This window comes from Neodiprion fabricii, chromosome 4 (genome assembly GCF_021155785.1).
Source record: "Neodiprion fabricii isolate iyNeoFabr1 chromosome 4, iyNeoFabr1.1, whole genome shotgun sequence".
Taxonomy (NCBI): Eukaryota; Metazoa; Arthropoda; class Insecta; order Hymenoptera; family Diprionidae; genus Neodiprion; species Neodiprion fabricii.
The window spans coordinates 36168865-36183461 of NC_060242.1; the positions used below are offsets into that span (position 1 = coordinate 36168865).

The 14597-nt window shown below is 32.8% G+C and overlaps 4 protein-coding genes across 10 annotated transcripts in view; 3 read left to right on the plus strand and 1 right to left on the minus strand.

Annotated features, from left to right (window-relative positions):
- Nucleotides 1-5013, plus strand: part of LOC124181179 (cyclin G) — a 31718-nt gene extending 26705 nt beyond the window's left edge. For all 4 annotated transcript variants that reach the window (XM_046567494.1, XM_046567490.1, XM_046567492.1 and 1 more), the window contains one exon: nucleotides 63-5013. Coding sequence is in view for 3 of the 4 variants with exons in the window: in XM_046567490.1 (XP_046423446.1) it covers nucleotides 63-180 (118 nt within the window). In the remaining variant the exon portion in view is untranslated. The remainder of the gene's footprint in view (nucleotides 1-62) is intronic.
- On the minus strand, nucleotides 4059-8433 carry LOC124181183 (COMM domain-containing protein 5). Its single transcript, XM_046567497.1, has 4 exons — nucleotides 8119-8433; nucleotides 7676-7868; nucleotides 7361-7507; nucleotides 4059-7233 (listed from the first exon to the last, which is right to left on the minus strand). Exons 1-4 carry the CDS (start codon nucleotides 8213-8215, stop codon nucleotides 7035-7037), a joined length of 636 nt encoding a protein of 211 aa, XP_046423453.1. The 5' UTR covers nucleotides 8216-8433; the 3' UTR covers nucleotides 4059-7034.
- On the plus strand, nucleotides 5610-6664 carry LOC124181189. Its single transcript, XM_046567507.1, has 3 exons — nucleotides 5610-5877; nucleotides 5986-6281; nucleotides 6506-6664. The coding sequence occupies exons 1-3, from the start codon at nucleotides 5868-5870 to the stop codon at nucleotides 6662-6664; spliced, it is 465 nt and encodes a 154-aa protein (XP_046423463.1). The 5' UTR covers nucleotides 5610-5867.
- On the plus strand, nucleotides 7913-14574 carry LOC124181176 (zinc finger protein 572-like). Of its 4 annotated transcripts, none has more exons than XM_046567483.1 (4): nucleotides 7913-7979; nucleotides 9197-9265; nucleotides 9709-9948; nucleotides 10642-14574. In XM_046567483.1, exons 1-4 carry the CDS (start codon nucleotides 7941-7943, stop codon nucleotides 11491-11493), a joined length of 1200 nt encoding a protein of 399 aa, XP_046423439.1. In that variant the 5' UTR covers nucleotides 7913-7940; the 3' UTR covers nucleotides 11494-14574. The 4 variants fall into 4 exon arrangements, with proteins under 4 accessions (XP_046423439.1, XP_046423440.1, XP_046423442.1 ...); XM_046567484.1 differs by lacking the exon at nucleotides 7913-7979 and adding an exon at nucleotides 8733-8780; XM_046567486.1 differs by lacking the exon at nucleotides 7913-7979 and adding an exon at nucleotides 8736-8971.
- Nucleotides 14575-14597: the final 23 nt, after the last annotated feature.

Below are 14597 nucleotides of genomic sequence, written 5' to 3' on the forward strand. Positions count from 1 at the left end.
ACAATCTCTTGTAAATACGTCTGTTGTCGAAGCTAAATATTATATTTGTTTTCATCCTTAAGGTGCGGCAGCATAAGTTCATCATCCAGCTGGTCCAGTGAGGAGGAAATTGGCATTGACTGGGATATGGACAGCACGGATGGAATTTTGCATCCTATTGATTGGCCGATTCAGTGTTAATCAAGTGAGGGTACGAATTGAAGGACTTAAAGCTACAACATTTCGAATCCCAATTATGTCTTACCTACTGTCGCATCATACATCAAATTTGGGTTTGCATTTTGCATCAAAGAAAAATTTTATGAAATAAATTTCAGGAATACTCTTGTGAAGAGAAAAAATTAACAATCAAGATAGAGAGTGATAAGTTTTTTTTTTTTTACTTATTTGTTGATTTCACATCATGCTTGGATTGCGAGTGTATGACGGTGTTGTTAAATTATCCCTGTGAGGTACGTGATAGCAATCAACCCATTTTGAACGGTCTTGCACTACTTGAACTGTTCTATAAACAGTTTCGTACTAATTCTGCAGTGCACATTGAATAAGATTTTTTCCTGAACATCTGAGTACATGATATCTACCGTACATACGTATATACATACCTATATTCACTAAAATAACAAAAGCCAAGCTAAAATATATATATATGTATGTATATATACATTTAGAAAAAAAAAAAAAAACTATAAAAGAAAATTTGAAAAAGTTATTAATCGTAAAAAAAAAAAATGATAAATTTTTAATTTAAAAAAATATAAAATAGCGTAATAAGGAGGTAAACTTATTAAGGTGGCTTGACATAGCATAAGTTTGAAGAGCCAATTGGTCAGTTGAAATTGTTTTTGTTCTAGTTCCAGAATTGCAACAAATGAGTATATAAAAAACAAAATGTTGCGCGTTGAGAAAATGTGAAGAAAGTGTAGGGTACAGGTTTTCATTCTGGAATTATGACATCAATTCATTGATACCAATTCATTGACACTTGTAAGTGGTTCCGTTATTGGCAGAAGGGTGTCATCCGTTTTTCAGTCTAGCCTGTATCGAGGTTGTCTATAATGGGCTGCTCACGTGACGGTACTGTGGAGAGAAATGAGAAATGTGAAATTTAGCCAGGTGCGCCATTCTAAATCTTATTACAAAGCTCTGTGGTTACTCTCGAGATTCGGATTACATGTAAAGTTTTGACGATTTAAAGAAAAGTATAAAAATTATATTTATTTATTATGTGTTGTGACAAACAAGGCAAAAATTATTCATTATAGTAGATGCATTTCTATGATGTTTGGTTGGCAATGTATATTGAACATAAAAAACTAGGGTTGCGATATATTGTGAGAAAATACCAGAGTAGATAAGTGGATGGATGAGCGTCAGAACACAGCCAGTTTGTGCTAGTCAAGAGTCACTATGTTCAATCTCTGTTTTTAATTTAGTGTTTTAATTGTCTTGGTTTTTATTATCCTAATTGATTAATGAAGATATAAAATATCTCATTAAGTAAAAGGCCCTAATATTAAAACATTTTTGTAGTTTATTTTATCTAAAGGTTTATATGATAAACCAATTCCAAAAGTAGCTTCAATCTCATAGATTCTGCATAAGAGTCACGGGTAAAGCGTTAATAAACTCATTCAAATAAATGATTTACCTTTTACATTCAGTTTATACATTTCAGGGTAAATCTCTGGCATTGGGTAAATATTTTCTGAGAAACATTACGGTACGCGTGTATTCGAAAAGTTGAAAATAAACTAGTGCAATTTTGTGTGCTGGTAACGGGTTTTAGTTACATGTAACCCTCTACGACTTTCTTACCAACAAAATTATGGTTTCGTATCGGATACATTTATTGTGCATTCGAATGCAAATCATATAGACATTTATATATCCATCAAGACGTCCCATCACGAATTTTTAATACTACAGTTATCATTTTTCTTTTAAGTCCAATATCACTTATCGTAGGATGTTCTACGTGCCTGCAATCTGGCAGTGGCTTTCGATGATATTGTCGAAAATAACTTAAGTCTCGCCTTAATCACAATTATTGTGCTCTACATATAAGTTCGGGCGTTTTCACGAATAAAAAAAAAAAAAAAAAAAAGGAAAAAGTGATGTAACATTCTTTTTGATGTATGAAATTTTTTATTTAATTTAATTTGTTATTGAATCGTAGTATGTTCTACGGCCGCCCGGTCATGGCGGTATCTCTTACTTAGACTATCCAACCATTTCTCGAATAAATTATTCTTCAGACGTATTTGTCTCCTTTTTTTCTCAATACAAGCTTAAATTAATACCAAAAATCTTCAAAATGTAGTAGCCAGACCGTATTGTTTGCTTAAAATCAATGTGAATAATTTATTCACTTTGGTATTGAGTAAACTGTATTCCATTTCTTTTTTTTTTTATGATTCACACCGATCATTTGAAATCGCAAAAATTAAATCACATTATAACAGCTTTGATTCAAGTCGTCCAAAAATGTTGGTATGGATTGTTGTGGGGGTGGGGGAAAGGATTAATTATTTTCTTGATTTTCCGCGTCATTGGCAGTTCTAAAACGAAATATAATTAGCTACATGAATCGTCGTTACTTCGATATACTGCTTACTTTCAAAACTCATTGTTGCTCCATTGCTGGTGAGAATGAATATTGCCTTTCCCGGTTAGCTGACTCTTGCATCGAACTTGTAACAAAAACAATAAAGGAATAAATAAGAATTGTTTTAACAAAATACTGAGCAACATCTGACGTAATAAGTATAAGAGTCTTTCTTAGAAATTAATAAATAAAGTGATAAACGTAAGTACCATCACGTTGTTACATCTGTGATACATCAGCCAGCCAGCCAACCAAGTATAATCTTAAAAAAAAAAATACTGTCAAAAGTACAAAATAATTATTTGAATTCGTTAAAGGAATCAATGTGAATAAAAGTATTTCAACATTGCCCTTTAGAAGGGTAAAAGATCTCAGTCATAAAAATTCAGTCAAATTTTGTATTGTATCATATTGAAATACTGATTTATACCATCTATAATTACTATCAGGTAAAAAAAAAAAAAACCCTGCACGTGGTAAAAAATTTGCTTGTCATCTAGCTTTATATTGTAAGTGTAATTGTTGCATATTAATGTGGAACAGAATGAATTTTTTTCATTTCAATTTTACATACCCATGACGATTTCGACATACATATCGTGTTTTCGATATTATTAAACTTTTCGATATAGCGTTTGAGGAAACATTAATCATTCTGAATATTTACACTTGACAAACAATCAACTTTTATCGAAATACTTATAAAATTGTAATATTTATTTAAAGCTTCATTTACCAAGCAGGGTTTCACTACCGTTCCATTAAACGAAAATAGCATGAGTTTGACTGAAATTTTATGATGACATGTGAAGCTATATCTGCAGCTTCACATTTAAATAAAGTGTGAGAGAGTGTATGTTCATAAAAATATTTAAGAAGAAAGCAAACGTAATTTAGGAAAGATGTTTCTGTATGGTGCAAGTGTGTCACCATATCAAAGAGGGTCGGCAGAGAAACACACAACTCTTGTATATAGTGAAAAAATGTATTTTCTTTTACGTGTCGAATCGTCTCTGCCGATTTTCGATGTTAAATATCTTAATATTATTATTATATAACATTTGATAAAGAGAGTGCACAATGTTTTGCCCCTTAAATGTTTACACAAAAAAAAAAAAAAAAGGAAAAGCAAAAATAAAAGAAAAGAAAAAAGTTATTATAAACATATGTATTTGTATACATTTTCGTATACACAGGGTAAAGCGAGATAACTTTCTGCGCCTTGAATATTATGCACACTGAAAAGACAACAGATGCTTATTTCATTGCTGACAAATTGGATTGCGACAATCAATACTCATAGATGTTTGCAAGTACCGTCACTGTTCTGAAGTGAAGTTTAAACTAATATAACTGTCAAATTTTTTCCAAATACAATCTTGTCAGATACAAATTTACATTTTCTAATTGCACTGTGTAATATGTTACGCCACAGATTTTTTCGACAGTCTTATTAAATTATTGGGAAATAATACTGCTCTCTTTTTTCATGTATAAGGTCTCCAATATGGACAGTCATCTCTCCTCACCCTTGTATATATATATAAATTTATATATTATAGTTAATATATTATTGAAAGTTATTAAATATTTCGTTTACTCTGATTCTTACGATTATTATTGTATCATTGTCAGCAACTCTACACATCGTACTTCTCCATCTATGTAAAACTTTCATAATTCTGTTCTTCATGTATAACTTGTGATCAAGTACCTTGCATCATTTTCGCAAATTAATCTTTTCCTGATTTTATAATAGTGTTCGTCTGTGTATGTAATATGCATTACAACATGGCAAATTCTGTTTCATTTTTATGCCGCAAGAAATGAAGAAGACAATTTTGTACATTACTGGTATACGTTACGAATGATCATCCTACGAAATTTCGAAGTATAAATATTATAATGCGGAAGCATTATGTCATTTTAATGTCATTTTCATTTCATTTTTATTTGAACATTTCGGATTGAATGCAAGTATTTAGCGCGAGTGAAAAAAATATTATACGACTAAGGAATATGTGTGCATCTGTGTTAAACGGAATTAAAATGAAGCAGTATTTTTAACATAATTATAAACAATAATTTCGAATTGATGCAAGTTACTTGAATAATTTACATATATTTTTCACCATGACTAAAAGATTTTGATGTTACAAAAAAAATTAACTGCAAAAATATATGTTCACATAAATATTTTTAAAAAATTACCAGCAAATCAAATACCTATTGTACATTAAAATATCGGTATAATGTCATTGTTGTTATCAGAATAAGATATTACTGACAGTATGATTTTTCTTTCACATCCGTTGGCGATTAGTATTGAATTTGTAATGCAGAAAACAAACTCATTTGTAATAAATACAAAATTCCGTGCAGCCATAAAAAAATCTTATACTTGACATATGTTGATGATTTATTTATGATGTTTTCACCTTAGTTCTTAGCTTGGATAACTTTTGGACATATTTGGCACGTATATATGTGAAATATTATTATATTAATAAGCGGTAGTACAAATGTAGTATGAATTTGCGGGTTGCAATTACTTATGTTTCAATGCTATAATACGTGATCGCACTTGTGGTCCTTGTCATTAGATCGTTCTTTTAGAATACAGGTAAGTAGCAATCAGGTACTAACATGGGTACAAAGCAATGCCTATTTTGTGTGAGAATTGACTTGGAAGCTGAACTAGAGTTCTTAAAAAAGGGACTCTAAAGCTGTAGTATCATCTGATGTTTGTCATATCTCCATGGCAACCATACAAAAGCTGCTCTCTGAAGACTAGACTTTCGGATATTGTTCTGTCATCTCTTACTGTTAAACTATTAATTCTTTCAACAATTTTCTCATGAACTCTGCTGTGTATAAAAGAACCTTAGCTTTTTCAAAGTGATTGTATGACACAAGTGCTTGAGAATTCTATAGGTATGTCCAAAGATAGATATAAAAAAAATCAGAGAGTTTCGGAAGCTGCTGAAGGGAAACAGATAACTGCCAAGAAATCTTGCCGACAAACTCGAAACTTCTGCGAGTTTCCAAGTTCAGGTGTTACATCGAGGAAAATTATTGTACATTCGCATTACGTTATTTTTTATTGTATCTTTCATTCATTAACTCAGATGTTGAGCGTACGAGTCATTTGTTAGAACCCGTAAACTTTTCAAAATGCAATGCAGCCTATAAACGAAAGTCTGCAAGATCACAACGCAATACTGCTAAGAAACGGAAAAATAGTTACCAAAGGAGGTACATGGCATCAGGTATGCAACATTTCTTGCCTAATTAGATTTGATCATAAGTGTGACAAATTGTTGATAAACTATAAGTGGTCAAATAAATTACATAATAATTTTCATTTTAATACTCAGCTTGGAGAGCCACAGTTCCTATTACTCCGCAGATGATTCGTGTTGTTGTTAAAGAGTTGCAAACAAGAAGAGCATACATTAGTTCTGCCCTGATTGCCAGCCATTTGCGACGCTGTTATCCTATAGACAATGATCCAAATGCACTGAAGAAAGAGTTAAATGAAAAGTTGAACTGTGCTGTAAGTGTTGGACTAATTGCAAGGTGTGGAGATGATAAATATTCTATACCTACGCTGCGCCAACAAGCAAGCTTGGATAAAACTGCTTTCACTGCATTTTGGAATACATTTTACAGAGTAAGTAATATATAAATGACAAGTGATAACTATTTGTGCAAAAAGTATGCAGAATACTTCATGTGCCTGACTTGCTTTACATTATTGTGTGTAAGAGATTCTACACGTAAGATGTTATTCAATAAGAAAGTTAAAACATTGAATTGATATTATTGTTTAATGAGACATTCGTGAAAAACGAGGTTTCGATAAAATATTAAAATTTACTTTCTCTTCCTTTTCAGAGTAGCGCACCATCTACCACGGATCAATTCGTCAGTTTAGATATACCAAGAGTACAAACTCGCAAAAGAACTACCTTTACCCTCAAATACGGGGACCACAGGAGGAGTGGCAGCTCTATGAATTTTAATCAAATCAATGATCAAAAACTAAAATCATGAATCAGGCAATTGACGTATTTCACTCATTTATGAAAGCCAATGATTTACGCAGCATTGAAATAACACAGCTTTAACATTTTCTAACATAAATTATAGTAAGTGACTTTATTTTCTTCCAAATCAAGAATACAAGTAAACAATCAATTATTTTATCCTTTTCTCCTTCTATTATACTTATATAAAGAATATTATATTCACTGCTCTGTGGTATCAGCTATTATTATTACAAATGTATGCACAAGTAAAATATCCTGGTTATCTTATAAAAATGATGTCTCCTTTTTAAGGGTATCACATTTGCAATGGCACTTGTAATATTGTATATTACAATTCGAGTTTCCCTGGGCTTATATTTAGAGCTATATGTTATTTATTTCATTTCTATACTAGAGGTGGAATAATTTTTGAATGTATTGCGCCGTTCAAAGATTTGAATCTCTCTCAGTAGGCTGGCTACTGCGTGTCTAAGTTGATGAAATTTGGCCATGGATAATTCAAACATTTTGCACTCGCCTGAGCTTAATGTCCATTCCATTATAATACTTGGTTCCATGATTCTCGATAAGACGCTATGGACATAAATAATTATGAATAAGATAATATTACAACTTATGGTGAACTGTTATTATTGACCACTCGTTGTTTTTTAATTTCAAATAATGTTGCATAATTAAGGAATAAAATGTGTCAACTTACCTCGAGGAAATGTTAATGTCTATTCTCCATCGACACGATTTTATATGTGGATAAAACTTAGTGATGTATAGTAATTCATTAACTAGAACTACTCTTCTTTGGCCATAAGCAACAGTGGATAAATCTTCTATGCAATCGGGCGACAATCTAGGATATAGACATTGTTTTTAATGAGCTGAATAGAATTTAAAACTAGTTTTATGGCTAGATCGGGATATTCTGAGAAGTACTGGTTTCTTTCTTTTCATATAAAAGATTCCATCCATGAATACAATATACAAGAAAAAATGGAATTTATTTAATATATATATTTACTTCAAATCTTGAAGACATTCTTTGAATTCTGCAGGTTTAACAGAGCCCGATGGATAACGCAGATGTGTGTGTAAAATTTTTAAAACCGCACTATACCATTGGTCGATATTTTCCTGGGTAACATTATATTTTTCACATATTCTATCCAGCACTCCTTCTTCGATGTGATCTCTTTGAATCGACTTGACAGCAACTAAAAAAAGAAACCATTTTTACAAATACGGAGATATATCACTATTTAAAAATTAAAAATGCAAGTTCGGATATGTCTTGTTCAAATTTGATACTCTACGATCTCGCTTTGGTACGTATCCCTGTACTCATTAAGTGACAAAAGCAAGGGTCGTAAACAGGGAAGATAGACCTCCACTCCACTGCAATGTCAGCTGTCAATTCATGCATAACCCCATAATGATAGGAACAGTTTGCCTTTATCAACTTACGTTGTATCAAGGGGCGAATAACCGGCTTCTTAAGCTCTGCCAAGTATTTAGTTTTGCTCCCTAAGCAGGAAATTTGGGCTTGAAAGGTTGTTGACATATTCAGTACGATTATTGAAAATTTTTAACAATAATCGTCAAAAGTTACAAGCCATCAGCTTTCAGCGACAATCGTGCCTCTGACGAAATACACTTAGCTAACCAATCATTACGCTCGTATGCCTACAAGACAGTGAGCGACAAGATCAGCGATCTACGAATATATTCATTGCAAATTTTATGTGATCGTTACCATTGGCCCTCACCATCTGGCCTGACACCGTAGCGACAAGATCGCTTTCCCCACCCATTCCTTACGTTCGCAGAAATGCCACATTGCCAACCTTAGTCAAAACGGAGTTTGAATTGCTGTGCTACTTTCATATCACATAAAATTGATTCATGTGCTACAAGCTATGTTACAGTGAATTCAAAACGCTGCGGCTCATATAAATAAGTTTAGCGATGAGTTTTTACCATCATGACACGTCATAAATTTTTTGGTTTTAAGTTGTTTCGTTGGCAGTCATGAAGGTGTAATAGATTTTCCATTTTCCTGCGCAACCCATGCGCAGAAGTATTAATTTTCTTAGCTCGATTCATTCATGATTGTTGACGGTTTTCCGGTGCGTACAGTCTGCCGAGTGGTTTTAAGCTTAGAAATAATAATCATGGTATAATAATAACAAATTTAGCTAAAGTGATACGTCTCAAACCGACCGAGAAAACAATGAGAAAGATTTTTTCATAACGAAGGTAAACGCACAATATGCTTTAGTGCCTTCTGACCTTGTTCGACATAATTACGAAAATTAAGGTTCGCCATCTTTGGTTGCATTTCATAAGATTTTTTCAGGCTTGCGTAAAAAAGTTCTTTCGACTCGTGGTTTCTCAATCTTTTTCGCGATATCTGACCCACTCGTGGATTTAGATAACCCTTCCAATCAATTGTCAACAATGAAATCAACAATAGCTAGTATTGAAAAATCAGTATATTTAGGTTATCGCTTTTACGACTAATTAACACAGTTTATTTCGACAGCTTTTCGTTTTGCGATGTCCTAAGCCCGAGGGCAGAGCCAAATACAGTATTTCAGAAAGGTCATACAACGTGAGTATCGTACCAATTTAATATATCTTTTTACCTAGATTTCTATTTATTTTCTAGCTTTTTTTCCACCTTGTAGAAAGTCAACATAATATTTCTGAATCTTGTCAATTTCATCTTCTAGAGAAAAAATCTTAGCGACTGCCAAAATAATCTCTACTCACAACAGAAATGATTTTCCTTCATATTTTGTTCTTTTTATTTTACTTTTATGTCTTCACAGGGGTTTGTAATATTGAAGATTTTTATTTAAATTTACACTCATATTAATTTTCGATTTCAAATGAATGAATTTAATCCATTAATTTTGCATGAACAAATTTGTTGTATCATTTTTTCCTTGATTGATTCATTACATAGATTTAAAAATTTTATACTATGTGATCTGTGTTTGTACCGTCGACCATCTAAAGAATATGATTTTTTTCTACATTCGTCCCTATTAGATGTTTAGCCCAGTGCAAATAAAGCAGGAATATACAGGAGTAGAGGACGCCAATCAGAGTGGTAATAATGGTATCCCAAGCAATTCTGATTATCCAGTGTTTACCAATCAGGATGTGGATTACATGTGTCGTCAGCAATTGCAATTCTGGGGACAAGCTCAATTGCACCAGAATCCAATACCCATAGATTTACCTGCAAAGGGTGACTCATTGGCTCGTCAAGATCTATCTCAGATGGGTGTAAGTATTTTCTAAATAGTCGACACATGATTGTCAGGCTTGTTATTTATACTATGTTAATAAATGCACTATAGTTAATTGGATTTAAATTATTGGTTGGGTTGTAATTAAATAATGGCTTTTAACTTGGCTATGTCTGAATGAAATCTGTACATATATGAAACATCATAAAATTAAATTATAATTATACCTAAAAATGCCAACAGTGAGCAACTCGCACGCTGCCACATATTTCTGTATATTAGTAAATATTTTTCAAGCATTTCAGATCTCTACAAATTCGTTTGATACGCTGTCAAACTTATTAAAACTTATCTTATCACTTTGCATGTAAGCATGGCCTGTTCATTCTTTAGTGGTCACCTTAAAACATTTAGATAACATTTTATTTCAAATGTGTATTTACATATGTACATGCGACTTGCTTTTACATGCAAGTAAAGATAAGATTTTTGACTTCATAAGTATTTTCTACCTAGAATTAATGGTTACAATGTAGCATCCATTATTCTCATTCATCTCTACACTTGCTCCGTTTATTTACATTCATTCTCAACTGAAAAACACACATACAATTAGTTCTTAAATTATCAGTGAAGTTCTGACACTGTTCCAATTTATTAAATAGAATTCAGATTTATGAAATTACTGTAAACATCTACTCATTTATAAAGTTTATATTTAATTTTACAGCAAACTATGCCTCAGTTGGCAGTATCTAGCTACCTTCAACAGCACAGCATGCCGTTCCAAGTATCAGCGCATCCTCAAGAGGCCAGTAATGAAACTCAGACGACTCAACAAAATCAATCAAACATTACTCAACAAGCTCAACAGAGTCAGCTTTCTCAAATTAGTCAACAGCAGCCAAGCATAAATCAATCGCTGCTAGGAATTCCTTCCACTTCGCCAGTTAAACATAATGGTCCTGGACGGCCACCCAAGGCATCAGGAGGGACTGGAAGTCTGAAAAAATTGAAATGCCAATGCGAAGTTTGTTTCAAGGAGTTTGGCCACAAGAGCAATTTGTTCATTCACATGAGGACTCATAATGGCGAAAGGCCATACAAATGCTCTCAGTGTGAAAAATGCTTTACGCACAGCGGTAATCTGGCTATTCATATGAGAACACACTCAGGCGAAAGACCATACGCGTGTCAAATATGCGGAAAAATGTTTAGCCATAGCGGCAATCTCTCAACGCACTTACGCACTCATTCTGGAGTTAAACCATACAAGTGCAGCTACTGTGCAAAAGAATTCCGACACAGTGGGAATCTTTCCATACATGAAAGGATACATTCAGGCATAAAACCGTTCCAATGCAAAGTTTGTGGCAAGCAGTTTTATCACAGCGGAAACTTGACTACCCACATGAAGAAACATCCTGGAATATTGAATGCAAACTCTGAACAGTGCGAGAATAGTAGTGATATAATAGTGAGTTCAGTACGCATCGTGAACAACAGCAACTCGGTCAAAAGTGAGTGTAACGATGAAGCTTCGTTGGATGATCCGTCTGTTTTGAGGTCCCCTCCGAGTTAATAGTTTCAATGAAGAATCTTCCATCAAAACGTGAGAAAATATCCAAAGCATTTATGTACTGTCGCAACATCGCTCGCTCTTCAATTTATGTGACACTAAATCCTCACTGTGCTGCGCAATACAGTTCTTAATTTCACATTTTAAATAAAATAATGAACAAAGTCATTTGTTCACGAAACTATTTTACAAGCATGTGTTAGTACTAGACAAGCATACTAATACTAAAAATTAAAGCTCTTGTCGTAAAATCAAATTGGGTCAAGTATTTTCCATGAGAAAATTTTTGTAAACACAGCAAACAATTGTTGATCTAAGAATAACGCCAGTACTTTGACTATTCATGACCAGCAATGTATACAAGAGTCCATGGTAGCCACTGGTCAGGGAAAATTGGAAAGTCACGAAAAAGTTGGAGAATTCTTTATATATTCAGGGAATTTTATGATAGATTATTATTTAGAACAATATTTTTCTCCATACTCACTTCCACAACCATTGAACAGACTATAAACGTGTTTTAGAATACCCACTAAATCCGAGCTTTATTTAATGGATACTCGACTTAGCAGTCTTAGTTTGAATTTTATTCATGAAAAAATTATAATTTAGTCAGGGAAAAGTTGGAGAATTTGTTTTGACTATTTTTAGTGGCAACCATGGAGACTGATTATATTTTGCATTGATGACCATCAGGACTTAATTTCACATAGTTAGTCTTTTTATAACTCAACAGCGAGTGTATTCTGGTATTTATCTTACAATACACATGGATATTATTGTGATATCTACTCATAATGAATTTATCACAACTTACGAGTACTGTGATGATGCACCATTGCATCAGCAACTTCCACTTGACCTTTTGTTGTGTTCCAATAATTAATGCAACAGGTTATCAAGGGTGGTAAAAGCCATACCTGTGTACTATGTAAATTTATTATTGAAACGGGAAGCAGCATTTGCAAGTAGAGCTAGACAAAAAGCTTTTGCTAACAATGGACATGAATAATTGCAGTAAGCATTAAATTTCATTCAGTCTGCAAAGACCTGTTTGATATGGTGAGTTAAAAGGTACTGATGGGTAAATAAATGATTGGAATAAATAATTTCTAATTTAATTGCAAACAATTTTGATTATCATATTTTAAAACTATTTTTGTCCACTGATAGTATGTGTGCGCTGATTTCATCTGATATCCTACACTATCAATACCTGTGTAGATAACAAAGATAATGGCAAAAATAATTGAGATCGATGGGGGTAATGGTAAAAATAATATGTAGTGAAGGTAAATCTAAAAAGTGAAAGGAATCTACGATCAATCGTAACAGATTAAGATCTATAATATCTCAGCTGATTTTATGCTCTGGTATGGTATGGAGAAGAAGAAAGAGTGTATAAAGAGAAAGAGGCAGAAAAGTGGAAAAATCTAAGCAAAATAACGTAAAAAAATATGTAAAAACGATAAACTTATAAGTAAAGATTTACTTGAATAGTATTCGTACTCTTCATGTATAATTAAATCAGTGCTATGGTGAGTGCAATATTTACTAACATACATAACAAGGTGGGCATACGAATAGCGAGTGTCAGCTCGCCAGACTTTGTGAAGGTAATGTAATCATTTTATTTAGCCACTTGAACTAAACCCTTTGAATACCATGATGCTTGGTATGTGAATATGGATTTATCACAGCTTCAAAATACTCTCGAGGCTGCGGGGACTTCAGTTTAAAATACGACAGGTCGTTCCTTTCTAAATTGGTGTAGCTGTATGTTTATCGAATTCTAATTCTAATGTGCCAGTTTATGGTGTTTGAAGGGTGAACAAGGTGGAGGATGTATAATATTTATTCCATATTTAAGATTATTATGTAGATATAGTTCATAGTTTACCTCATATCTTAAATGACAGAAATCACTGTGTAATACAATAATAATTTCTGGGTTAACTTTATAATATATATATATATATATATATATATATATATATCACATCATGATTACATTTTCTCTTGCTGGTGCATCTTTTATTTTCATATACCTGAGTTATATTAACAATGAATCACACTGAAATTTAGCCATATGATATAATTGATTATCTTGATCCTTGCCATGAGCACAGTATGCCGAAATCAGCAAATGAAGCTGGTAGCAGTATAATCATGGCGCACTAATTCGTTCTTGTAGCACTTTGTGTACTTGAATCAAGATTGTCGTGATTGCCTGCTCAGTTTTTCTTTGAAAATTTTACGAACAATATAAAATCTTGAAAGTGAGAAAGCTCTGATTCAAAGGTTGAACATCAGCTCTCATCCAATAATTTCCAGATTGTCCGTCCAGTAAACTCTTCAACTCAATATCTATTTGGTTCTGTATGCATTGTACAGCAGGTATTTCACATGGAAACTATCGCTGAACAAGAAATTATGTGAGGGTAGTTTGGTATGTTACTTTAGTAAGCGGCGGCACAGCCAAACTGCCCGTCATTGAGTTAATAAGAATAAGCTTTCCAAAATTATTCTCTGTATCTAAATGCTAGAAAATCAACTTTTGTATTTCTGTGTCAGAACGTGAGGCTAAAGTTGAGGAAAATATGTAATCATGTCAAGTTTTGACACTAATAAGATGTGTTTAAGGGATTGATTTCGATATTGTTGTCTGTATGGAATTATCCAAGTTCACGTATCTCAAACGCAAAGATGGGCATAACAGCCCCATTCTACATGCAATTTTGAACAAAACCACTCAAATACATTTTCATTTAACTCAAAAACAAAGAAATGACATGGTTTATACGAATTCCATGTAGATAGCATGGGGTTGTTGCTCTTTTCACATGGACTTGGATAATTTGAGATATATATCACAGCCTCGAATTTGATCCAGTGAACCCTGTTGAGCTGTGAAGAATGGTTTCTTTGTATTCATTTTGGAAATCTGTTTTGCCTATAATTATTTGTATAGGCCATGTACGTCATTTGAGATGTGAAGTAATTTTGCTTAGCTGTGTAAAGTTACAATGTAATTCTTATTGGTATTATTATAAATAAATTGATAAATTTATATTGTCAAGATTATCAATTTGATATGTTATTTTTTA